At 35.4% G+C, this 27,614-nt stretch overlaps 1 protein-coding gene across 4 annotated transcripts in view; it reads right to left on the bottom strand.

The window, feature by feature from the left end:
- KIAA0586 (KIAA0586 ortholog) overlaps window positions 1-27,614 on the bottom strand; it is a 136,655-nt gene that overhangs the window by 80,185 nt on the left and 28,856 nt on the right. For 3 of the 4 annotated variants that reach the window (XM_068963018.1, XM_068963010.1, XM_068963003.1), the window contains exons 13-21: window positions 26,122-26,349; window positions 25,042-25,216; window positions 21,779-21,973; window positions 19,473-19,660; window positions 17,526-17,636; window positions 16,304-16,384; window positions 10,345-10,538; window positions 8,899-9,017; window positions 79-278 (exon numbers count right to left, since the gene is read on the bottom strand). In XM_068963018.1, the coding sequence (XP_068819119.1) occupies window positions 79-278; window positions 8,899-9,017; window positions 10,345-10,538; window positions 16,304-16,384; window positions 17,526-17,636; window positions 19,473-19,660; window positions 21,779-21,973; window positions 25,042-25,216; window positions 26,122-26,349 (1,491 nt within the window). The remainder of the gene's footprint in view (window positions 1-78; window positions 279-8,898; window positions 9,018-10,344; window positions 10,539-16,303; window positions 16,385-17,525; window positions 17,637-19,472; window positions 19,661-21,778; window positions 21,974-25,041; window positions 25,217-26,121; window positions 26,350-27,614) is intronic. The other variant, XM_068963013.1, reaches the window with a different exon arrangement.

Consider the following 27,614-nt stretch of genomic DNA (forward strand, 5'->3'; position numbering starts at 1 on the left):
TCACTGTTTTTTAATAAAGGTATTAAAAATTGTCCAGGATTTCAAGCCATGAAAAAGTCATACCTAAGTCATACCTACCGGCAAGTGTGTTTCACTTGTTGAAACATCTCCAGAAACACCTGTAACAACAGGATCTGGTTTCTTTGCTTCTCTGTCACCTAACATGACAGCAATGGTCTCAGCAAGAACTTCATTCACAAAATGCCTGATCATGTCTGAATTCACAGGAACCCCAGCATCGACAAAAAGCTGGAGGGCACCACTGCTTGTTCCTTCCACTAGAAAATGAAAGAACTTTAGAATAAGTGTGAAAGAAACATGCTTGCATTCTAAGCCTTAATTCTTATAATTTTAGAGATGTGAACATATGTGTATGAGATGGTGTAACAAGGAATTAAATGAAAATACAAAATCTGCTTACTATGCAAGACAATAAGATGGAAACTCACACAATGAACATCGTCTCTAAAGAAACTAAACAGGGGAAGAAAACATTCAAATGAAAACTTACTTATATGGCCTCTTCCCTACCACTACAAAATTTAGTGATTAAAAAGGATTTGAAGCCACTTTAAAGGTTTTCATCTGAAAAAAAATCTACACTTCCAAGAGAAAGGGATCAGGAAACTCTGTGATGGATCCTGACAAAACACAAGGACTACAGGGAGATATTTAGAGAAATGGCAGCTTCTTCATAAAAATGAAGAAAAACCTTACTTCCTTCTAGTTTCAGGTACATCCATTACTAACACTACAGATAATCCTCCTCAAACTTTTAACATAGTTTAGGGGCTTGATGTCAGCAGCTCTATAGGTATATTAATTTTCCAAATGGGTTTAATTTTCACTTGTATGACTATAGGATGTCAGTAAAACGTCCTAAAGAGACTTTATCAGGCTTAAAGTGATTATATCGCTAAAGCTCTGTGTGGAAAACATGTAAACAGTGATCAATACAACTTGATGGAAATATGACCTCTCAAAGAGTACTCCTTAATTAGTACAACTATGGCAGCATTACTCAGAATTCCCTAAAAGGTAGGTACAGATATCTTGGGATCACTTGTTGAGAGGTAAGTAATAACAATTTACTCTGGAGCTACCACAGCAAAGACTACCATAATCCCAAACCTAAATTCAAAAATATATGTCAATATGTCTCCTTTCCTGTAATTCCCTGTTTCGACATGATAAAAAATCAGAATATCTTTGTTATAAAACCTAAAAGCCCTACTCAAGCATAGGAAAACAAAAGTGAACATACATGCTTTTAAAGAAAACAGAACAGAATCTAAATACCCTCTATATCAGATCATCTTTTGTAGGAAACAAGGTATAAGGAAGGTTGAGAAGTGCTTGCAAATGAGACTTTCAACCAGGGCTGGACATTCTTGCAAATGAGATGTTCTGCCCAGTGTAGGGAATAAGGTATAAAGAAGGTTGAGAAGTGCTTGTAAACGAGACTCTCAACCACGGCTGAACATTCTTGCAAACGAGATGTTCAGCTAAGAATCCTCTGTTTGTTCCCGTGGGAAAAGAACATTTCTTGCACACAAGGATGTTTCTCTGATTCCTCAAAAGGAACAGACCCAGGGACAAAAGGGATTCTAAGTTGATAAGGAAGTTCCCCAAAACAAAGTCTTAGCTGCAGTAAATAAGTTAAGGTAAAGGTTATCTCGCCCTGCACCTGCGCACTGTATAGTCGCTGAATTATGGTGTTTGGCAACTTGCCCTGTAGATTGTTGTGCAAAAGGATATAAAATAAAGCAGCTGTAAGAAGCAATGAGTTAAAATACAAAGATTCAAACCACTCTGCAGTGTTGGTGTTTCATTCCGTCGCCAGCAATCTTTCCTTAAGGCGACAAAGCCTGTATTAGTTCACTGAAACCACCACCTGAGCCATGTGATGGACTGCGAAGAGGACTGTTACTAGCCTTGCTTTGTGCTCTGGAGAATCCAAACACTCCAAAATATGCCATCAAGACATTCTGACCTAGCAATGAGGAAAAAGTATCTGGCAGTTTGGATAATATTCCTTATAAACTGGATGAATCTTTGGAGATACTTGTTTGCTTTCCTGGACTGGTCTCCTTGTCTTGGGATTGCTGAATACCATCTCCACAACTAGAATCTTGACCAAAAGCTATGGGAGTCCAACTGCCTGTTTCTCCAAGGCGCATTTCATGGTGCTTTGCCTTCTCTTTAGCTTCTAGTTCTTTTTAATTTCAGTTTCATTTTGACTGACATTTTCCATCTGTTGCTTTTTCAACAGATTTTGAAATATTCTTGGAGCAATTATTTGGATAAATTGGTTTTGGTTTTCTTTCAGATTTGTATTTCTAGATGTCTTCTTTCAAAGCAGTCTCTTCTAACATGACAAAATGACTTTACCATTAGGTGTCAGTCAAGAGTTAGGCTCTAAGGGAACTGATTACTGGCTAGATCTATCTCTTTCCTTTTGACTGCCCCTCTTCTCCTCTTGGTCACCTCTATCTCCTTCCTCCCTCTTCTCTTCTCTGTGTTACTCTGTGAACCTCTCTGACTGTTCCAGACTGTGGAGAGCACATAGGGAACTGATTACTAGCTAGATTCCTCTCTCCTCTTTTGATCCCCCCTCTTCTCTTTCTGGTCACCTCTATGCCCCTCCTCCCTCTTCTCTTCTCATGTAACTCTGTGAACCTCTCTGCGTGTCCCTCACTGTGGAGAATCTTTTCACCACTAACCTAGATGGTTTATCATCAGTGTTGTATGGCTGGAGAAGCCTTGAGGCTACTGTAAGAATAAGACTGAAAGCCAGAGGCAAGAGGCTTAAATCCAAAACTTGAGAACACCAGAAAACTCCTGACTCCAGGGAAAATTAATTGACAAGAGCTCATCCAAAAGCCTCCATACCTACACTGAAACCAACCTCCACCGAAGAGCCAACAAGTTTCAGAGCAAGACATACCAAGCTAATTCTCCAACAACGCAGGAACATAACCCTGAGCATTAAAATATAGGTGGCCAAAAGTCACACCAAACCCACAGACACCTCAAAACTCACTACTGGACACTTCCTTGCACTCCAGAGGGAAGAGATCCAGCTCCACCCACCAGAACACCAATGCAAGCTTCCCTAACCAGGAAACCTTGACAAGCTACTTGTCCAACCAAACCCACAGGGAGGAACCTCCACAATAAAGAGGAACCACAAACCTACAGCATACAGAAAGGCCAATCTAATCAAGATGAAAGGCAGAGAAATATTCAGTAGGTAAAGGAACATGATAAATGCCCACCAAACCAAACCAAAAAGGAGGAGATAGGGAGTCTACCTGAAAAAGAATTCAGAATAATGATAGTAAAAATGATCCAAAATCTTTAAAACAAAATACAGAAAAATAGTCTGGAGACAAGCATTGAAAAGACGTAAGAAAAGTTTAACAAGGACCTAGAAGAAATAAAAAAGAGTCACTCAATAATGAATAATGCAATAACTGAGAACAAAAATACTCTGGAGGGAACCAACAGTAGAATAACTGAGGCAAAAGGTAGGATAAGTGAGGCGGAAGATAGAATGGTAGAAATAAATGAATCAGAGAGGAAAAAAGAAAAACGAATTAAAAGAAATGAGGACAACCTCAGACACCTCTGGGACAATATTAAACACCCCAACATTCAAATCATAGGAGTCCCAGAAGAAGACAAAAAGAAAGGCCATGAGAAAATACTTGAGGAGATAACAGTTGAAAACTTCCCTAAAATGGGGAAGGAAATAGCCACCCAAGTCCAAGAAACCCAGAGAGTGCCAAACAGCATAAACCCAAGGCGAAACACCCCAAAACACATATTAATCAAATTAACAAAGATCAAACACAAAGAACAAATATTAAAAGCAGCAAGGGAAAAACAACAAATAACACACAAGGGGATTCCCATAAGGATTACAGCTGATCTTTCAATAGAAACTCTTCAGGCCAGGAGGGAATGGCAAGACATACTTAAAGTGATGAAAGAAAATAACCTACAGCCCAGATTACTATACCCAGCAAGGATCTCAAATATGAAGGAGAAATCAAAAGCTTTACAAACAAGCAAAGGCTCAGAGAATTCAGCACCACCAAACCAGCTCTTCAACAAATGCTAAAGGATCTTCTCTATACAGGAAACACAGAAAAGGTTTATAAACTCGAATCCCCCCCGAAAAGTAAATGGCAACGGGATTGTGCTGCTGCTGCTGCTGCTAAGTCGCTTTAGTCCTGTTCGACTCTGTGTGACCTCATAGACGGCAGCCCGCCAGGCTCCCCCGTCCCTGGGATTCTCCAGGCAAGAACACTGGAGTGGGTTGCCATCGCCTTCTCAGAACGGGATCATACTTATCAATAATTACCTTAAATGTAAATGGGTTGACTGCCCCAACCAAAAGACAAAGACTGGCTAAATGGATGCAAATACAAGACTCCTATATATACTGTCTACAAGAGACCCACCTCAAAACAAGGGACACATACAGACTGAAAGTGAAGGGCTGGAAAAAGATATTTCACACAAATGGAGACCAAAAGAAAGCAGGAGTAGCGATACTCATATCAGATAAAATAGACTTTGAGATAAGGGCCGTGAAAAGAGACAAAGAAGGACACTACGTAACGATCAAAGGATCAATCCAAGATGATATAACAATTATAAATATATATGCACTCAACATAGGAGCACCACAATACATAAGGCAAATGCTAACAAGTATGAAAGGGGAAATTAACAGTAACACAATAATAGTGGGAGACTTTAATACCCCACTCACACCTATGGATAGATCAACTAAACACAAAATTAGCAAGGAAACACAAACTTTAAATGATACAGTGGACCAGTTAGACCTAATTGATATCCATAGGACATTTCACCCCCAAACAATGAATTTCACCTTTTTCTCAAGTGCCCATGGAACCTTCTCCAGGAGAGCTCATATCCTGGGCCATAAATCTAGCCTTGGTAAATTTAAAAAAACTGAAATCATTTCAAGTATCTTTTCTGATCACAATGTGAAAAGATTAGATGTCAACTACAGGAAAAAAACTATTAAAAATACAAACATATGGAGGCTAAACACGCTTCTGAATAACCACCAAATCACAGAAGAAATTTTAAAAAATCAAAATATGCACAGAAACAAATGAAAATGAAAACACAACAACCCAAAATCTATGAGATTCAGTAAAAGCAGTGCTAAGGGGAAGGTTCATAGCAATATAAGCTTACCTCAAGAAACAAGAGAAAAATCAAATAAATAACCTAACTATACCTAAAGCAACTAGAAAAAAAAAGAAATGGAGAACCCCAGGGTTAGCAGAAGGAAAGAAATCATAAAAATTAGAGCACAAATAAATGAAAAAGAAACAAAGGATACCATAGCAAAAATCAACAAAGCTAAAAGCTGGTTCTTTGAGAAGATAAATAAAATAGACAAAGCATTAGCCAGCCTCATCAAAAACAAAAAAAAGGGAGAAGAATCAAATCAACAAAATTAGAAATGAAAATGGAGAAATCAAAACAAGCACAGAAATAGAAAGGATCATAAGAGACTACTATCAGCAACTATATGCCAATAAAATGCGACAACTTGGAAGAAATGGACAAATTCTTAGAAAACTATAACTTTCCAAAACTGAACCAGGAAGAAATAGAATATCTTAACAGACCCATCATAACCATGAAAATCTAAACTGTAATCAGAAATATTCCAGCAAATGAAAGCCTAGGACCAGACAGCTACACAGCTGAAATCTACCAAAAATTTAGAGAAGAGCTAACACCTATCCTACTTAAACTCTTCCAGAAAATTGCAGAGGAAGGTAAACTTCCAAACTCATTCTATGAGGCCACCATCACCCTAATACCAAAACCAGACAAAGATGCCACAAAAAAAGAGAACTACAGGCCAATATCACTGATGAACATAGATGCAAAAATCCTTAACAAAATTCTAGCAAACAGAACAACAACATATATTTAAAAGATCATACATCATGACCAAGAGGGTTTATCCCAGGGATGCAAGGATTCTTCAATATTTGCAAATCAATCAATGTGATACACCACATTAACAAATTGAAAGATAAAAACCATATGATTATCTCAATAGATGCAGAGAAAGCCTTTGACAAAATTCAACATCCACTTATGATAAAAACCCTCTAGAAAGCAGACAGAGAAGGAACATACCTCAACATAATAAAAGCCATATATAATAAACCCCCAGCAAATATTGTCCTCAATGATGAAAAATTGAAAGCATTTCCCCTAAAGTCAGGAACAAGACAAGGATGCCCACTCTCACCACTACTATTCAACATAGTTTTGGAAGTTTTAGCCACAGTAATCAGAGCAAGAAAAGAAATAAAAGGAATTCATATTGGAAAAGAAGGAGTAAAACTTTCATTGTTTGCAGATGACATGATCCTCTACACAGAAAACCCTAAAGACTCCACCAGAAAATTACTAGAGCTAATCAATGAATATAGTAAAGTTGCAGGATATAAAGTTAACACACAGATTTCCCTTACATTCCTATACACTAACAATGAGAAAACAGAGAAATTAAGGAAACAATTCCATTCACCATTGCAACGAAAAGAATAAAATACTTAGGAATCTACCTAAAGAAACAAAAGACCTATATATAGAAAACTATAAAACACTGATGAAAGAAATCAAAGATGACACTAATAGATGGAGAAATATACCAGGTTCATGGATCAGAAGAATCTTTATAGTGAAAAGGAGTATATTAACCAAAGCAATTTATAGATTCAATGCAATCCCTATCAAGCTACCAACGGTATTTTTCACAGAACTAGAACAAATAATTTCACAATTTGTATGGAAATTGAATAGCCAAAGCAATCTTGAAAAAGAAGAATGGAACTGGAGGAATCAACTTGCCTGACTTCAGACTATACTACAAAGCTACAGTCATCAAGACAGTATGGTACTGGCAGAAAGACAGAAATATAGATCCATGGAACAAAATTGAAAGCCCAGAGATAAATCCATGCACCTATGGACACCTTATCTTTGACAAAGGAGGCAAGAATATACAATGGAGAAAATACAATCTCTTTAACAAGTGGAGCTATGGAAACTGGTCAACCACCTGTAAAAGAATAAAACTAGAACATTTTCTAACACCATACAGAAAAATAAACAAAATGGATTAAAGATCTAAATGTAAGACCAGAAACTACAAAATTCCTAGAGGAAAACATAGGCAAATATAAAATTCCTAGAGGAAAACAGAGGCAAAACACTCTCTGACATAAATCACAGCAGGATCCTCTATGAACCACCTCCCAGAGTAATGGAAATAAAAGCAAAAATAAACAAATCAGACCTAATTAAACTTAAAAGCTTTTGCACAATGAAGGAAATTATAAGCTAGGTGAAAAGACAGACTTCAGAATGGGAGAAAATAACAGCAAATGAAGCAATTGACAAAGAATTAATCTCAAAAATATACAAGAAACTCCTGCAGCTCAATTCCAGAAAAATGAACAACCCAATCAAAAAAGGGGCCAAAAAACTAAACAGACATTTCTCCAAAGAAGACATATAGATGGCTAATGAACACATGAAAAGATGCTCAACATCACTCATTATCAGAGAACTGCAAATCAAAACCACAATGAGGTACCATTTCATGCCAGTCAGAATGGCTGCCATCAAAAAGTCTACAAACAATAAATGCTGGAGAGGGTGTGGAGAAAAGGAAACCTTCTCACACTGTTGGTGGGAATGCAAACTAGTATAGCCACTATGGAGAACAGTGTGGGGATTCCTTATTAAACTGGAAATAGAACTGCCATACGACCCAGCAATCCCAATACAGGGCATACACACTGAGGAAACCAGAATTGAAAGAGACACATGTACCCTGATGTTCATCGCAGCACTGTTTACAATAGCCAGGACATGGAAGTAACCAAGATGTCCATCAGCAGACAAATGGAGAAGAAAGCTGTGGTACATTTATACAAAGGAATATTACTCAGCTATTAAAAAGAATGCATTTGAATCAGTTCTAGTGAGGTGGATAAAACTGGAGCCTATATAAAGAGTGAAGTAAGTCAGAAAGAAAACCACCAACAGTAGATTAATGCATAAGTATGGAGTTTAGAAAGATGGTAACAATGACCCTATATGCGAGACAGCAAAAGAGACACAGATGTAAAGAACAGACTTTTGGACTCTGGGAGAAATAGAGGGTGGGATGATTTCAGAGAATAGCATTGAAACACGTATATTATCATATGTGAAACAGATTGCAAGTCCAGGTTCGATGCATGAGACAGGGTGCTTAGGGCTGGAACACTGGGATGACCCTGAGGAATGGGATGGAGAGGGAGGTGGGAGGGGGGTTCAGGATGGGAAACACACATATACCCATGGCTGATTCATGTCAATGTACAGCAAAAACCACTATAATACTATAAAGTAACTAGCCTCCAATTAAAATAAATATATTAATTTTTTTTAAAGTTAGGCTCTAAACGAGAAAAACCCTTATTTATAAGTAATTTAAAAACTAGTGAGTGAGACAGGTATACAAACCAATCATAATACAATTTGATAGTTACTATAACAAAGATACACATACACAAGTGCTACAGGAAATAATAGAGAGATTTAGGGGGAAGGGGACAGAGGCTGGTAGAATAATCTGAATGCTACAGTATGGAATAAGAATGTAAGGGAGAAATAACTTCCTCTATGGAGAACTGAGAAGTCATACTGAAAAGAAGAGGACTTTTATCTTTTGTCAACTAAGGACTACATGATTTCTAGAATATATAAATTTGCAATGACTGAAGGTTTTGTCTTTTAGTAACAGAAAAAGCTAAAAGATTCCACTTTACTTACCAATGTCAGAAGTCACTGGCTCACTGGCCTCACTGACTGAGACACTGACGTTAGCTGTGGCTTGCTGTTGGACTGGAAGGAGCCCAGAGATCATTCTTGACATTATTTCTTGTTCTACCCTGAGGGGAAAAAGTTAAGGATTCCTAAATTTAGTTGAAACATATAAATGGTTAGAAATATCACCCTTAAAAATAACTGGTACCCATAGACACAAAAATTTACATGTGAAAGCAGTCTGAAAGCCGAACCTGGAAAAGAAGAAAAAACTCAAAAATATCTCCTAGCAAAACACATGAAATCTCTGTGTTAAAGGTAGTTTATCAAATTAAAATCTTTCTGATCAGTCTAATGAAAAGTTTAGAAGACCTCATAAATTCAAAATAAGGTTAGGTCAATGACTACCTGGCATATCATGCACCTAAAATGTTGGGGTCCCTACTCTGCAAGCACGTATAAAACCCCAACAAGATCAAAGCTAGAAAAGATCAGCTACACTCTCTTCAAAGAAGTAAATATATATACTGCAACACAGGTAGTTTTCCTCTAAAAAAATTTATTTTCAAGGTCATTATTAGGAAGGGAAAGTAGGAGAGGAAAAGGAAAGGAAACACAATGGGAGACTGTTTCTGTACATTAGAGATGCTAACAGGCTTCTTAATTATTATTATTGTTATACAAGTAACAGATGTTCATTGTAGAAAAATCAGAGAAAACATAAAAGCTAAAAAAAAAAAAGCTCACTCACAATCTCAGATTCAGGAATAAACAATGTTAATTAACAATCCGGTATTATTTTTCAATATTTTTCCCATGCACATTCATTTTTGAGTGAGCTCTTCTAAACTATGGTTGCATCCCTGGTATGCTCCTTCATTTATGCACCAGTATGTTACTAATATCTTTCTATATCATTAAATATCCTTTTAAACCCAATCTTGCTAACCGTATTAACAGTCAATTGTATAGTTTATTCCATAACTTCTTTAAGGCTTCTCATAGGTACAAATAAGTATAAAAATAGAGTTCATTAGTTTATATACATAATATATACATAATAAAACAGTGCCTTGTTTGCAGTAAGCACTACAATACAAATGATAAGTATTCTATGGCCTACTGGTAGAACTAATTATTTCCTTAGGATAAATTTCTGGAAATGAACCACTGGATTAAAGAATGTGAACATTTTTAATGCTTTTGTCACTCAACAATAGTCTCTTTTGCCATAATAGACAGCCTAAGTACAAATATTCAAGAACAGAAATAATACCTCCAATAGTTAGTCAAACCCCTGGCATCACATTAGATAGTGTCCAGTGACTAGTACAGCAAAGAAAAAATTTAATAAACAAAAAAAGACAGGGAAGATATTCAACCAAAACTTAACACATGCTATTTATACTTGCTACTACAATTATGTTCGCCCCAACAACACTATAAACTCACCACTGAATTAAGCTATTTTCCAATGTTTCTTTTCTCTGAATTACTTTATCCAGAGTGTCAGTAGTGGGCTGAAAAGTAGAAGCAACTGGCGGAAATGGAGGGCCATTATATTTTGTAGAAACAGCTTTAACACTTCTATTAAACTCCAGAATTGGTTCAGAGTATTCTGAAATTTCATCACATTTTTCTTCTTCCTGGTAATAATTAAAAAAAGAACTATTTTATTCAAGTAACTGTTCAACACTTTCTGAATGACAAGTATAGGTAGGGAACTTAAATAGGTGAATTAACCAACACTTCTAAATTAATAAAGATCATTTTCTAATTTGGTGGTATCACATTATTTATAACACACACATTTGTCATATAAATCACATTGAAGAAACTCTAATTATACAATTATTTTGTCTTTTAAAACCCAATATTCATTTTAAATAGTCAAAAGCAAACTAGAGAGCTTGGTTATTCCTGCATAAGACATTACTAACATTTCCCCCTATATATTCATTAATTTATTATCATTGTAAAATTGATACTTCCAAATATTGCTGTTACTCTTATGGAACATATAGTGGAGGACAAAGGAACCTGGTGTGCTATGAGACCCATGGGGTCTCAAAGAGTTGGACATGACTTAGCAACTGAACAGCAAAAATGCAGTTAGGTTATTTTATACATTAATTGTGCCAGCACATCAGGATCCAGTGTTATTTCCAGAATTTTTTAACTTTCTCTTATGAAAAATATACATGTTTATACACATTTAAAGCTAAAAAAATAGCACTATATATAAACAACAAGAATCCCACCTACCTGTTCCCCCACTTTAAAATTACCAACTCATGACCAGCTCTATGTCGTCTATACTTCCCCCATCCACTTTCTCCTTCACAGATCATTTTGAAGTAAATCACAGATATCATATCATTTTATCTGTAAATAATCCAGTATGTGTCTCAAAAAAAGTTAAGGATCTTTAAAAAGTGTAACAATAATATTCTCCTATTGAAAAATGAAGTTCACAGCTATTAAAGTGGCAGAGCAAGGGTAGACACACTCCTCTTTGAAGTCCAAATTCTTTGCTATTTCTATAGTATTTCTGTCACTTGTACATTGAACAGCTGTCTAATGTCACTTCTACACATTAGGAACATAAAGAAATAATATTCCTGCCTTCAAGACATTCATGTGGAGCTCACAAGAGAAAACATACCAGTGAGCAAGTAACATTAATATATTACATAGCTCTTAATATTTAAAATAAGGTTTTATTTTATGATCAACAAAGCTAGTCTTAGTTCTGAAAGTCTAAGAAACACGAACAAACGTCTTCTTGAAAGTCTACTGACACGTCATTGTTCAAGTAGTTGCTATGTTCTATGATCTTTTCTCCCATCCTTTATATAGGTTGGTGCAAAAAGTAATTGTGGTTTCAGGGCCTGAATTTTACATCATTCTAATTAGGCTCAAACACATCTTTACTAGTCAAAATAGAAACCCTTACAATCAATACATTTTTGCCAGTAAGTTGGTTTATTTCTCTAGCATATTCAAAAACCTCTTGGAAAGCATTTTCTGCCTCCTGCTGGTTGTAGAAGCATTTTCCCTGCAAAAAGTTGTCTAGATGCTTGAAGAAGTAGTCGTTGGTTGAGGAGAGGTCAGGTGAATACAGCAGATGAGGCAAAACTTCATAGACCAATTCATTCAATTTTTGAACCACTGGTTGTGTGATGTGTGGTCAGGTGTTGTTGTGGAGAAGAACTGGACCCTTTCTGTTGACTAATGCTGGTTGCAGGCATTGCAGTCTTTGGTGTATTCTCATCAATTTGCTGAGGATACTTCTCAGACGTACTGGTTTTGCCAGGATTCAGAGAGCTATAATGGATCAGACCAGCAGCACATCACCAAACAGTGACCATGACACTTTTTTTGGTGCAAGTTTGGCTTTGCAAAGTGCTTTGGAATTTCTCAGCCTAACCACTGAGATGGTTGTTGCTGGTGGTATAAAATCCAATTTTCATCATACATCACAATCTGATCAATAAACAATTCACTGTTGTGTAGAAAAAGAGAAGGTAACACTTCAAAAAGATGAATTTTTTTCCTTTGTAGGCAGCTCATGAAACAACCACTTATCAAGCTTTTTCACCTTTCCAATTTGCTTCAAATGCCAAACGACCATAGAATGGTCAACATTGAGTTCTTGGGCAACTTCTCATGTAGTTGTAAGAGGGTCAGCTTTGATGGTTACTCTCAATTAGTTGTCAGTTTCCATTGGCTGCCCACTACACTCCTCCTCTTCAAGGCTCTCATCTCTTTCACAAAACTTCTTGAACCACCACTGCCCTTTATATTCATTAGCAGTTCCACTGCACTTTACATTCATTACAATTCAGTTCAGTCATTCAATCATGTCCGACTCTTTGCAACCCCATGAAATGCAGCACGCCAGGCCTCCCTGTTCATCACCAACTCCCAGAGTTCATTAGCAGGGGCCAAATGCATTGCTGATGTTGTGAGTTGTTTCCTCTGCTTCTTAACCAATTTTGAACTTGAATAAGAAAATCACTTGAATTTGCTTTTTGTCTAACATCATTTCAATAGTCTAAAATACATATAAAGAGCAAGTAATAATTCATTAGCAAAAAACATAAAGCAAGAAATGTGCATTAAAATGATGTATAACATAACCACATTTAAGAATATATTTCAATATCAAATGGCAAAGTTTAACAATGCAATACCACAATCAGTTTTGTACCAATCTAATATTTTACTTCCTCCTAATTTTTCTCTCTTTCTATTTAATCATTTCCATCATTTCTATAACTTTTCTTGCTATATGGGCTCTTCTCTTGGATTTCAGACCCCTCCCAACTTTTTTCCTCAATATGAACTAAGCAGTAACTTTGTCAATGATCCAGAAACTAAAACAGACAAATGTAATAGAAGAAGGAACAGACTGGAGAGAAGGAAACCAAAGGGAATAAAAAAGAAAAAGGAAGTAGGAAGCAAGAGAGATGAGATGCAGGTGGGAAACAGCTAACAATCAAGTTCCATGGAGGCAGCTAGGTGAGCTTTCCTGATGGCTCAGCGGATAAAGAATCTGCCTGCAACGCAGGAGACACAAGAGATGCAGGTTCAGTCCCTGGGTCAGAAAGATTCCCTGGAAGAGGAAATGGCAACCCACTCCAGTATTCTTGCCAGGAAAATTCCACGGACAGAGGAGCCTGGTGGGCTTCAGTTCATGGGAGTCTCAAAGAGTCGGACACAACTGAGCAACAAAGCATAAATACTGTACTATAGAAAAACAATCTTATAATTTTTAAATATATTCAACTGCAAAGTAAAAGGAAGCTTCTCAAAGCACTATAACATAATACTGATGGTCAAAAGATACTCAACCATCAGAAAAAAGGCAAGAATGTCATCACCTCTCACCACTCCTTTTCAATACTACACTAAGAAGTCCCTGCTAATGTACTCTGACAAGAAAAGAAAATTTTAAAGGTATACAGACTGGGAAGAAATAAAACTACCTTTATTTGCAGATGACATGATTATATATGTAGAAAATCTAAAAAGAAACAACAAAAAGACTCCTGTTTTTAAATAGCAATTATGGCAAGGTTATAGGAATCAAGGTTAACATACACAAGTCTATCACTTTCCTATATATCAACAATGAACAAGTAGAATTTGACATTAAAAATGCAATACCATTTACATTAGCATGCTCCCTTAAAATGAAATACTTAGGTATAAAATCTACAAAACATGTACAAGATCTATGAGGAAAACTATATAATTCAAATGAATGAAATAAAAAACTAAATAAGTGGAGAAATATTCCATGTTCATGGAGAGGAAGACTAAATACCATTAAGATGTCAGTTCTTCCCAAATTGATCTACAGAGTCAATGTAATTCCAAGAAAAATCTCAACAAGTTATTTTGGAGATATCAACAAACTTACTCTAAGAGTTATATGGAGAAGCAAAAGACCCTGAATAGCTAATATGATATTGAAGGTGAAGAATAAAGTCGGAGGACTGACAACACCCAACTTCAAGACTTACTATAAAGCAACAATAATCAAGGCAGTTGTTTTATCTGGCAAAAGAGCAGACAAATCAATGGAACAGAATAAAGGACCCAGAAATAGATCCACATAAATATAGTCAACTATTCTATGGCAAAGGAGTAAAGGCAATACAATGAAGCAAAGATAGTCATTTCAACAAATGGCGCTAGAACAACTGGACAGTCACAGGAAAAAAAATAAATTTAGACACAGAGCTTACACTCTTCACAGAAATTAACTCAGAATGGATTATAGACCTAAAATTAAAATGCAAAACTATAAAACTAGAGATAACACAGGAGAAAACCTAGATGACTGTGGGTATGGCAATGACTTTTTAGTTCAGTTCACTTCCGTTGCTCAGTCGTGTCCGACTGTTTGTGACCCCATGAACCACAGCACGCCAGGCCTCCCTGTCCATCACCAACTCCCAGAGTTTACCCAAACTCATGTTGGTGATGCCATCTAACTATCTCATCCTCTGTCGTCCCCTTCTCCTCCTGCCTTTAATCTTTCCCAGCATCAGGGTCTTTTCAAATGAGTCAGCTCTTTGCATTAGGTGACTTTTTAGATATAAGACCAAAGGGACAACCCATGAAAAAACTAACTGATAAGCTGGACTTCATTCAAATTAAAATTTTTTGCTCTGTTGAAAAGAATGTCAAGAGAATTAGAAATTAAGCTACAGACTAGGAGAAAATATTTGCAAAAGACACATCTGATAAAGACTGTTAACCAAAATATACCAAAAAACTCTTAAAACTCAATAATAAGAGAACAACCCAAACTTTAAATTGGGCCAAAGACCTTCGGACAGCTCATTGAAGATGTACAGATGGCAAACAAGCATTTGAAAAGATGCTCTACATCATACGCCATCAGGGAAACGCAAATTAAAACACAATAATATATCATTACACACCTGTTAGAAGAGACAAAATCTGGAATACTGACAATACCATATGCTGGTAAGGATATGAAAAAGCAGGAACTATCATTCATTGTTGATGAGAATGTAAAATGGTACAGCAAGGATGACAAGACAGTTTAGTGATTTCTCACAAATGGAAAGATACTTTTACCATATAAGCCAGCAATTGTGCTCCTTGATAACTACCCAAAGGAGTTAAAAACTTACGTCACAGATACTTAATGGCAGCTTTATTCATAATTGTCAAAACTTGTAAACAACCAAAATGTCCTTTAGTAGGTGAATGGACAAACTGTGATCCATTTAGACAATGGAATATTACTCAGTACTAAAAAGAAATGAGTTTTCAAGCCATGAAAAGATATGGAGGAAACTTAAGTAAATATTACTGAGAGAAAGAAGCCAATCTGAGAAAGCTACATACTATAGGATTCCAAACATATGACATTCTGGAAAAGACAAAAGTATAAAGACAGTAAGAATATCAATGATTGCTAGGGACAGGGGTGGGTAAGGGAAAGGATAAATAGAACACAGAGGACCTGGGGACAGAGAAAATACTCTGTGTAACAGTATAATGATGAATACATTTTTCCAAATCCACAGACCATACAACATAAGGTCACCTACATACTTTGAATATGATGTGTCAGTGTAGATACATCAACTTTAACAAATTAAAATTGTTAGGATATATTGATAATGGGGGAGGCTTTGCATGTGTAGATGTAGGGAACATACAAATAATTTCTGTACATCTCTCTCAATTCTGCTGTGAACCAAAACTGCTCTTAAAAAAAAAAAAGTCTCAGGGGAATCCCCTGGAGTTCATATGTTGCATGGTACAGCAAAAAAAAAAAAAAAAGTTAAAAAAAAATAAGATAATCAAGTCACATGAAAAAATACTAGAAAAATAAATTCACAGGACTGCTAAGCTTTGTTACCTGTACAATATCAATTACTTCATCAAAGTTCATTCCTGGAAACTTCATCTCTTCTTCATCTGCCTTCGTAAATTCTGGAGCCTAAGAAAGCATTTTCAGAAAGTTTTTGTTGCAAATTATACCTAATTTACTATAACACGACCCACAGCATAAGCTTATAATTACATGCCTCTATTTTTTATGTTGATATCTTGCTCAGAAACGATGTAATTAGTAAATGAAATCCAAGCCAGTCTTTAAGTCATTAAGTTATCATTTCAACAGCTATAAAAAATTAGGTATCAGTTTTTCTATCAAGGACTCCATCAACAAACCAACTTAAGTCAACTGATCAAGTTAATTATTGTGATTTTTCTCCTAAAGAAAAATATTTATATGGATATATAAGTTTACACATACACAAAATCACAAAAAGACAGATAAAGAATCAAATAATTTATAAAAAAAAATAAAGAAAACAATTATTTTACAAATTTAGTCTCCAGGCCTCACAATATATAACCTAGTTATCAAAAACCACAATAGATAATTCCTTAGAGCACAATGACTAATAGTCTAAAAAATTATTATTTGAAATTATATGTTCTAATAAACTTCTAGTTAAAAAAATGCTGATGAAAAATTAAATTAGGCACAAATGGCATTTGGGGTCATTCAATTTTCACTATTTTTGATTGTGAAAAATTGATGTTCTTCCTCTCCTTAAAATTATAGGCTCAATGACTAAATTTGCTTAGAATAGATGAAACCCAAGGAAAAGTTACAGTGCTAGTCCTAATTCTGTCATTCAATCACAAGCAGCAAATAAATATTACTAGAAAGAAATGCATATTTTTGCATCATGTCAATAGTTTGATGACAAAGCAACATCCCAAAACATGAATTCCAATTGTCGTTATAAAATTCACATTCAGGAAAACTATAATTCCCATTTAAATCAAGATTCTTCTCCAAAGAGACAGAAATTAATTCCTCACATATAAGTCTTACAGCTTAAGTTGCCAAAAAGTTACACTAAGGATGATCACTCTCAAAATGTTGATAAATGTAAAGGTCTTAAACTCTTTTTTTCAAGTTCATAAGCAATTTCAAATTTGTTTTGAATCTTTTCCTTAAAACCTAAATAATTAAAATATATTATAATGGGAGACTTTGCACAGAATATCAGTTAAAGTCTATAATCATACTGTTCAAAGATATATGATACATTCCTAAGTAATACCTGTATCCAGGTTCTCAAAGGAGGAGAAGATGCTTCTTTGGGACTAGAAGGAGACAGACCGACCTCAGCACTACCATTAGAGATGCTGTCAATGTCTACATTGGGTAATACCTAAAACAGAATACAACATCCAGCTTTCAGTTCATCACTTTGACTCAAATATCTGTGAATCTAGGTATCAATAACATATTTAACTTTTTATTGCAAAGTCAATGGATAACAAATTTAAATTATGAAAGCATATTTTACAAAAACTGGAAAATAAAAGGGAAACACAAAGAATCCTACTTAACACAACTTCATTTTTACTATCCCCCTTATCTTTTTATTATCCACTGCTGCTGCTGCTGCTAAGTCGCTTCAGTCGTGTCTGACTCTGTGTGACCCCACAGACGGCAGCCCACCAGGCTCCCCTGTCCCTGGGTATCCATAGCTAAAATCTAAAACTGTTTCATTCCAGATTTTCCATTGTAATCAGGTCATAAATGCTTTACTATACTACCATATAGACTTCATAATTATATTTTAAATGATGGTACATATGCCTTTATTATTTTATCATTTCCTGTTGGTAAACATTCAGGATATTCCTTATATACTCACTATTTGATAGATAGAAATATATCACTCCAAAAAATTTCATATATATGTAAGGGTTTTTTCCCCTGACTTTGAATTATTTCATTATGATATACAGTCAAACATAAGAGTAACTTCTTGAGCCAAAAAGCATAATTATTTAAGATTCTTGGTAATTACTACTGAAATGCAATCCAAAACAGATCTCTTTCCATCATTAAAACCATAATCAGTCACCCAAGTTTCACTGAAATTATATAATAGAAGTATTTCAGCAAGAACAGTTTTTAAATGGAGATATATATTATATTGTTATCTTAATTTGCACTACCATGGTAACTAGCAAGATTTAAATTATTCAATTTGATATCTTATAAACTCTGTTTCCTCTAGAGTCTTACATTTTTTGAATATGAATTTCCTCTTACGTTTTCTTACTAATTTATGGAGGTTTTTATATTTAAAAATAAACCTATCATATTCCTTTCATATGTGCTCACTGTATGTCACTTCCCTTTTTATTTAGAAGTTTTTTACATATATAAGTTTTAAATTTTATAGAATCAAGTCTGTTTTCTATCATATCTAAGTTTCCTCCTCTCATATCCAGACTTAGCTTCAGTTTTGATAAGGACTGCATGCAGTTATCTTTTGATTCTTGTTTTTATATTCTGTAGCTATACTTTAGCCTATTGCCTATTTGGAACTCTTTTGCTACATACAGTAAAAATTTAGAGTCTGAAACTGATCCATTTCTACACTGCTAACCAATTATAACATACGTCATTTCTTTTAAGAGAATCCTATTTCCCATTGACTAATGAAGTATCTATTACATACTACATTCTTTTTAAAAACTAAGAATATTTCTTAAATGGGACCAGTATCAAAACACTAAACTCTTTGTTCTTTCAAATATCAAAATGATCCTAAAGTTCAAGTTAAAAAAAAAAAAGTAATGGCTTTTATTTTTTAAATACAATTTCACTTAAATCATACATTAACTTAGGAAGAATTGACAACCCGAATATTTTAAATTCACATACAAGTTCTCTCCCCATTGTGTAAAGGTTGCAGTTTAATTATAATAAACACTGTAAGCCTTTTAAAAAATTAATTATAACAAACTGTTCAATTATTCCCTTTGGAATATCATCAAGTCACCAGGATATGAGTCACCAGCTTAGAAAAGGTAGCTTAAACCATGCAGAACAAGGATAGTGATATCACATAAATATCATAGTTTTAAAGAATGAAAGATCCATCAGGAAAGCAAAGTCTTCATGAAGCAATACAACAGATTTTAAGCACTGAAGTTATGCCAAAGGTTTTATTTCTTAAACTTTTCTGGTCATACACTCTGCATACCTGTACAGAAAGCTGAGGAGGATCCCTTTTTTCTGACTTCATTTCTACAACTGCTATGTTAGGTTTCTTTACTCCAGGTTCTATTTTTCGAGATGATGGTGGAATTGAAGTTGTCACTGTTACAGGGTGTGGCTTATTTACAATTACCCCAGCAGGTGGCATGGAATCACTATTACTTTGGGTTTGTCCTAAAAAATTCAGGGGAGAAAAGGCATCAACCATTTCCGAAATAAAGAGAAAATTCTAATATATAACCTAGATCTTTTGGGTTAAATTCCCACATGAAAGGAAAACACTACCTTTCCTTTCCCTCTGCATTCACCTTTCCCTCTGTCATCACTATCGTCATGATCCTCCCCATGTCAGCCTTTCCCCAGTGACCAACATTTACTAGGCACTCATACGTACTAAACACTTCACATCCACCATCTAAATTAAATAAGCCTATGAAGTATTAATATTACCCACACTTTACAGCTGAGGAAACAGAGGTTTAGAAACATAATTTGCTGAAGGTCATAATAGTGTGTAAGAGGCGAAGGCAAGACTGAAATATACTGCATTATGTTGCATTATTTTTATTCTCAAATTTTCATAGAGCAAAAATGGACAGAAATAAAACCAACAACAAAATGCTAGTGTCTGACTACTAATAAATATCATGTAGGCCTACTATTTGGTAACTATCATGGCCAATCAAAATTTTGTTACCTTTCACTTCAAAATTTCCATGTTTCCTATATTTCAAAGTAAAGAGGGAGCAGTGCTCTCACTAAAAGCACAGACTCTAAAAATCACAAGGCCTGGGTCTGAATCTAACTAATCTATCTACTCCACTCTAACTATGCGGCCTTTGAGAAATCAGTAAACTCTTCTGTGCCCCAGTTCCTTCATTTATAAAACTGGTACATTACCATGTGTTTTATAGGGTGGATTAAATAAGCTAATTTATATAAAGTACTTAGATCTATACCTGGTACACAGTAAGGACTTTATGAGTATTGCTTATTATTTTAGTAGAAGACATGGTTGAACAGACTGCTACCAAGTTGATATGTCATTAACCCATAATATCAATAATAAAAAATTCTCTCATGGTGGAAAATATTCATATTATATATATACAAATATTCACAATAATTCATCAAAATTAAGAATTGCAATGACATTAAAAGGAAAAATAGCTAACTAGATTTGAAGAGCTGCTGCTGGTGCTGCTAAGTCGCTTCAGTCGTGTCCAACTCTGTGCGACCCCATAGACGGCAGCCCACCAGGCTCCCCTGTCCCTGGGATTCTCCAGGCAAGAACACTGGAGCAGGTTGCCATTTCCTTCTGCAATGCATGAAAGTGAAAAGTGAAAGTGAAGTCGCTCAGTCATGTCTGACTCTTAGTGACCCCATGGACTGCAGCCCACCAGGCTCCTTCATCCATGGGATTTTCCAGGCAAGAGTACTGGAGTGGGTTGCCATTGCCTTCTCCATGTGAAGAGCTAGCGTGATACCAAAAATTATTTGTTCAACTTTTACAATGATGGGTCTGAGAGAACTCAAATAAGTTAATAACAAACTCTTAGCTTAGAACACACAGCTACAAAATTTTTACTTATCATAGCTTAGTCCAAAAGTACATAAAAGGTAATTCAAAGTATTTCTCCTAAGGTACAATGATATTAAACCAATCAAAATCCTTAAATTCTTTAACTATTATGAATGTTTATGACATGTCGAGCTTCCCTGGTAGCTCGGCTGGTAAAGAATCGCCTGCAATGCAGGACACCCCGGTTCCATTTCTGGGTCAGGAAGATCCGCTGGAGAAGCGATAGGCTACCCACTCCAGTAATCTTGGGCTTCCCTGGTGGCTGAGCTGATAAAAAATCCGCCTGCAATGTGGGAGACCTGGGTTTGATCCCTGGGTTGGGAAGAGTCCCCCGGAGAATGGAGCAGCTACCCACTCCAATAGTATTCTGGCCTGGAGAATTCCATGGACTGTATAGACCATGGAGTTGCAAAGAGTTGGACACAACTGAGCAACTTTCACTACTTTCATGACATGTTTAAACATTATTTTAATTTCATCTACAGCAATATACTATAAAATAATGTAAGAATGTTTCCTGTGAGTGAAAATACAGCATCATTTCAGACACTGCTACTAGACAAAGTAAAACATATCCTGAAGCCCTATTCCCAAATATAAGCAACACATAAAGGAAAAGTACATGACTACTGTGTCAATACCATTTTGTAAGTTATGTTATTGCCAAATAGAATTTTTAAATTTATGCCATATATTTTGTTGGGTCTTACCTAAAAGAACTGCCATAGGAATCAGATGACCTTCCAGTGTACCTGAAAAAGTAGGCATTTCCCGGCTTGGGCTGAACAAATACTGCTGATCACCAGGAGACAGTGTAGTAATAGAATGTTGCAACTTAGAATCCACCTTTGTAGGTTTCGTGGCAGAAAAATCTGTTTGTGTTCTTATAGACTTTACTTTAGTGCCTATAATAATCATCAATGGCAGATATTTTAAAATATTGTTTGAACATCTACAAATATAGCAACTCTTCTCCACATAAAGATCTCACTCTATGTAACAAGGTTATAGGACCCCAAAATACAAGTAACATATAAATCAAGGAGTGACAAACTTTTTCTTAAGTGGCCAGATAGGATATATTTTAGCCTCATGGCCCAAGTGGTCTCAGTGACAACATCTCGGTTCTACTGTAGCATGAAAGCACTCATAGACAAATACATAAATGAATGTGTTCCTATGTTCCAACAGAGCTTTATGTATAAAAACAGGCATGTAGCCTGCAGGTTGTGGCTTTTCAATCTCTGAATAGATGCAACAACTTGTGCAAATAATATGATAGAAAAGATACAATGACTACGGGAATTCCCTATTAAGACTCTGTGCTTCCAATTCAGGAAACCTGGGTTCAATCTCTGGTCAGGGAACTAAGATCCCACATGCTGCATAGTGCAACCAAAAAATAAAGACAAAAGTTAAAAAAAAGAAAAAACGAAATGATATAATGACTACGAAAAAATGTTGATTAAGATTTGAAAGAATATTCAGCATGTATTACTTAACTCACATTTTTTCCAACAGGTGTAAAAAAGCTTAAGATCATTTTTGGAATTGAAAATTTTTTTCATCCTCTCATTATTCTGAATAACCAGACTTTATCCTTAGAAATAATGTAAAGATAATCAAATTCTATACTTATTAAAACCTTGCAAAAGTCAAGTAAAAGTGTAAAGGAAAAGAAACTAAAATCTCTTCTAAATTAAATTAATAGCTGACATTACTACATTTTTAGTTTTAAAATATGAGTAGTTTTAAAAAGAAACACAAGCTGGAATCAAGATTGCTGGGAGAAATATCAATAACCTCAGATATGCAGATGACACCACCCTTATGGCAGAAAGTTGAAGAGGAGCTAAAAAGCCTCCTGATGAAAGTGAAAGAGGAGAGTGAAAGAGTTGGCTCAAAGCTCAACATTCAGAAAACGAAGATCATGGCATCCGGTCCCATCACTTCATGGGAAATAGATGGGGAAACAGTGGAAACAGTGTCAGACTTTATTTTTTTTGGCTCCAAAATCACTGCAGATGACTGCAGCCATGAAATTAAAAGATGCTTACGCCTTGGAAGAAAAGTTATGACCAACCTAGATAGCATATTCAAAAGCAGAGACGTTACTTTGCCGACTAAAGTCCATCTAGTCAAGGCTATGGTTTTTCCTGTGGTCATGTATGGATGTGAGAGATGGACTGTGAAGAAGGCTGAGCATTGAAGAATTGATGCTTTTGAACTGTGGTATTGAAGAAGACTCCTGAGAGTCTTTTGGACTGCAAGGAGATCCAACCAGTCCATTCTGAAGGAGATCAACCCTGGGATTTTTTTTGGAAGGAATGATGCTAAAGCTGAAACTCCAGTACTTTGGCCACCTCATGCGAAGAGTTGACTCATTGGAAAAGACTTTGATGCTGGGAGGGATTGGGGGCAGGAGGAGAAGGGGACGACCCAGGATGAGATGCCTGGATGGCATCACGGACTCAATGGACGTGAATCTGAGTGAACTCCGGGAGTTAGTGATGGACAGGGAGGCCTGGCATGCTGCAATTCATGGGGTCACAAAGAGTCAGACACGACTGAGCGACTGAACTGAACTGAGTTTTATAAATCTGGACTCATAAATATACTTTTATGATACAAAAAAAAATTTTAGTACTACATCTATGATTTTCTTATCACCTTCTCAAGTATTGATTCATTCAACTGAATGAATGTGTTGCTTACAAGTTTATTTAAAATATATTCTGCCAGCATTTAAAATGTGTTTGCCATCATTCCAGACAAAGGGAATACAAGTACTGAATAAACCAACTGTACTCATGTAGCTTATAACTTCTTAAGGAAAAAAACTGATAAACAGAAATACATCAGATGGTGAAGGGCAATATGCAGAGGAAGGGAATAGAGAGGGTTAGGTGATGATACTTTGGATGAGATGGTCAACATAGACCTCTCTGAGTAGCTAACAGCTAAGAACAGAGACTGAAAGAACTTAGAGTGAGCCATGCAAGGGTCTATGGGAAAAGCTCTCCAGGCAGGGGAAATAACAGGTACCAGGGCCCAAAGAGGAGGTTGTAGCCATAGGTTTTCAATCACTTTATCATTAAGGGTTAATTCATAGAGTGATTTTTGGATTTGAAAGTATTTTAAAACCTTGGGTCATTTTTTGCAAAAGTTTCCAAATCCCAAATGTAAGTTAACAGCAAGCTCTAATAAATCAAGGAAACATTAGAGTAAACATCATCCACAAAGCCTACTAAAACAAAATCTATAAGATTTCTAGATAAACTGACACCCTATATGATCAATTAACTTTTGTAAAGGAAAGGAAAAATAAAGCAACCACCCACTCACAAGACAGGATCAGAAAGGAAAATGAACTGGGATTCACAAGTTACAGCATATTATCAAAGTAGCTTACAGACTGCTAAAGCACAAGCTGAGAAATTTCAAACTGTAACCAAAGTCAACAGACTCAATACTTAACTAAAAGTTGTATTTAAATATGCTAGTAAAATGGTATGTGTGAATCAAAACATATAGTGATAAATAAAGATATTTCTACTTGTATATAAACATGATAAAGAATTTTTCACTTCTGCTACTTAAGGCTCTTTGAGAACAAACCAAACTTTAAAAGTGCCCATAAGCACTTTTATGATAATGTACAGCATATGGCTCATCTTTCTGTCCATAAAGAACATGATACGCTAAGATCTGCAAGAACAGTCTACATTCTCTAATATTATAATTTAAATTGCTTAAGAGTCATCATCTCATAAATTTTATCATGTTTATCTGAAGATACCATCTAATACTACTTTTCCCTCCAATATTTCGAGTCTGGTCTGTTTTTTCCTACTCTCCTGGAAGGAAATATTTCCATCCCTAAGCATGATATAATTTGAATGTATTAATAAATAATTAGCAAAAATTAAACTTTATATATTAAACTGATACCACAAAAAATGAGGTTTCATACCTTTAACTCGTTCTATTACTTTTGGTCTCTGTGGTCTGGACTTAGGAGATGGAGAATTAAATCTGAGATATGGTCCTTTTTTAAGAGTGCTGCGGTGACCCTGATAAACTGGTTTTCCATAGATTTGTAACATATAATCCTTGTCTTGCACCACTGTGGTTGCTTTAAAAAATCCCTAAGTACACAAAGGTATTCAACTCATCAGCAAAATAGTCATCAAACACTTATCTCATTTTTCTAAAACCTCCTTTTGCCAGCTTAAGTACTATATTAAGAATGATCAAATCAGGAAAATCCTCTATATTAAATAGCTCTTAAATTCTGGAGACAATTTCCAAACTGCAGTTTTAAAGTTTTCAAAAGCATGAAAATTAAAGACAAAAATCATTTACCCAAGAAACATGAAGATTCTTACACTACTAAGCATATTTTCAGTACCAAAAAGAAAGCTTAAACACATTTTACATCTGAAAGTAGTAACTTTCAAGTACAGTAAAATGACACAAACCAAGTCTTTAAATAATTTTATACATTTCTGATCCCACCTTCAATCATAATCTAAATGCCACAGAAAAGTAGCATTTATTGAACATCTGCTGAGCACCAAGCACTGAATTAATTAGATGCTTTATTAATCTGCCCAACAATCCATGTTTGGCATTAACAAAGTTACTACTCAGGGCAGCCAAAAAATTCCCTCCAGAGCATCAAGTACCTTGCCATGCAATCACTGGGCACTAAACAGACATTTATTAAACTGATAAATAACCAAACAAAAACACACACATATACAATTCTGAATACCATGAACTAAAAAAACCTAATTTTTGGATGACGATTTCTAAATAAATCCAGTATAACTGAAATACTGTAAGTATGTCAACGCAAAAGGAAAGAATGGTGTACTTCGTGCAATAATTTCTACATTACAGATATCAAAACCTCTAAATATCAGTAGTTAAAGACAGTTCTCATTTGTATAGCCACTCATATTTTTAAAACATTTTCACAGTCATTTCATTATTCATATCTTTAATAATTATGCAACATTTACACCATAAAACCAGATTAGGATCTTACTTCTCTTCTCTCTCTCTGTAAGCTTGAAGCAGGCATGCTCCTTATAGGTGGATTCCGAAGACGATCCTCTTTTTGTTTTTGAGAATGTTTTCTTGGAATTACAGAGTTGTTTACAGTTTTATCTTGTGTGTTGGTTTTAATATATTTATTCATGTTGTAAGCTCTCTTGTTCCTTTCATTCTTCTGATCAAATCTCTTTTGTTCATAATCTTTTCTCGTCAGTTCATCCTTAATACAAGCAAAACTAAAATTACTTAAAATCTATCCAAGTAGTAACACTTCACATCCAAAGTTGTTGTTTAGCTGCTAAGTTGTGTCTGACTCTTTAGCGACCCCATGGACTGTAGCCCGCCAGGCTCCTCTGTCATGGTGTTTCCCAGGCAAGAATACTAGAGCAGGTTGGCATTTCCTTCTCTGGGGACCTTCCTGACCCAGGGATCAAACCCCTGACTCCATGTCCCCAGCACTAGCAGGCGGATTCTTTACCACGGAGGCACCATGGAAGCCCATTTTTTCCTACTGTTATAGAAATATGATTTAGCAGTTTCAAAAGCTTTATAAATAAATGATATTGGTTCACATATGAATAAAAATTCTTTTTAGAATAAACAAAAAATTTAAAAGACTAGTATTTTATGGAGCAGAGGAATGAGAAACAGTAGACGATCTTCAGGAATAAGAGGGCAATTTTTCATCATAGAGGTTTTTATGCTTTTTGATGTTTAAACCATATGAAGATAGTAACTTCAAATATTAAATTAAAAAATAAGTTTTCAAAAAGTAAAAATTTTGTAAGAAAGTTCTGAGATATTTATAAATTAGAAGTTACTTGAAGGTTTAAAGAAGCATATTTTGCATGACATCTACTGTTACAGTTACATATATTGCTAGTCATCTGAAGAACCAGATGTGAACTCCAAGTCTTTTGACCCATAGGTCAATTTTTCCTCTGGTGCATCACATAGCAGCTAATATAAACTCTTTATGTATTGGAGATACATATTCTTAAAACAGAGCTCCCTGCTGGTCCAGTGGTTAGGACTCTGCTTTCCCTGTCAAGGGCCCAGATTCAAACCCTGGTCAAGAAAGTAAGATCCCCAAAGCTGCGTGGTGTAGCCATTAAAAAAAAAAGAGAGAGAGAGAGACAACAAACAAAACAACACACACACACACACACACACACACACACACACACAACCTCCCCACCCTCCCAAAAGAAGTGTATTTTAGTGTTTAATGCTATGGAAACCAAACTAACACTTCACCCTGCTATAACTGTGAGTAAGCATATACACATATCTTACAGTCAGGAAAAAAACACTTTGCACCTCCAGGTAAAAATGAGTTAACTTGTCTAGTTTTGCTTAAAAATACATAAAATATTGAGAAATTTCCTTTAAATTACTGACCACCTAATAAAAAGAACTCTCCTGAATTTTTGCAATACTAATGTCTGTAGATACACCATAAGATGTGTGGAAGTGAGAAAGTGG

Source organism: Capricornis sumatraensis, chromosome 2, assembly GCF_032405125.1.
Source record: "Capricornis sumatraensis isolate serow.1 chromosome 2, serow.2, whole genome shotgun sequence".
Classification (NCBI taxonomy): domain Eukaryota; kingdom Metazoa; phylum Chordata; class Mammalia; order Artiodactyla; family Bovidae; genus Capricornis; species Capricornis sumatraensis.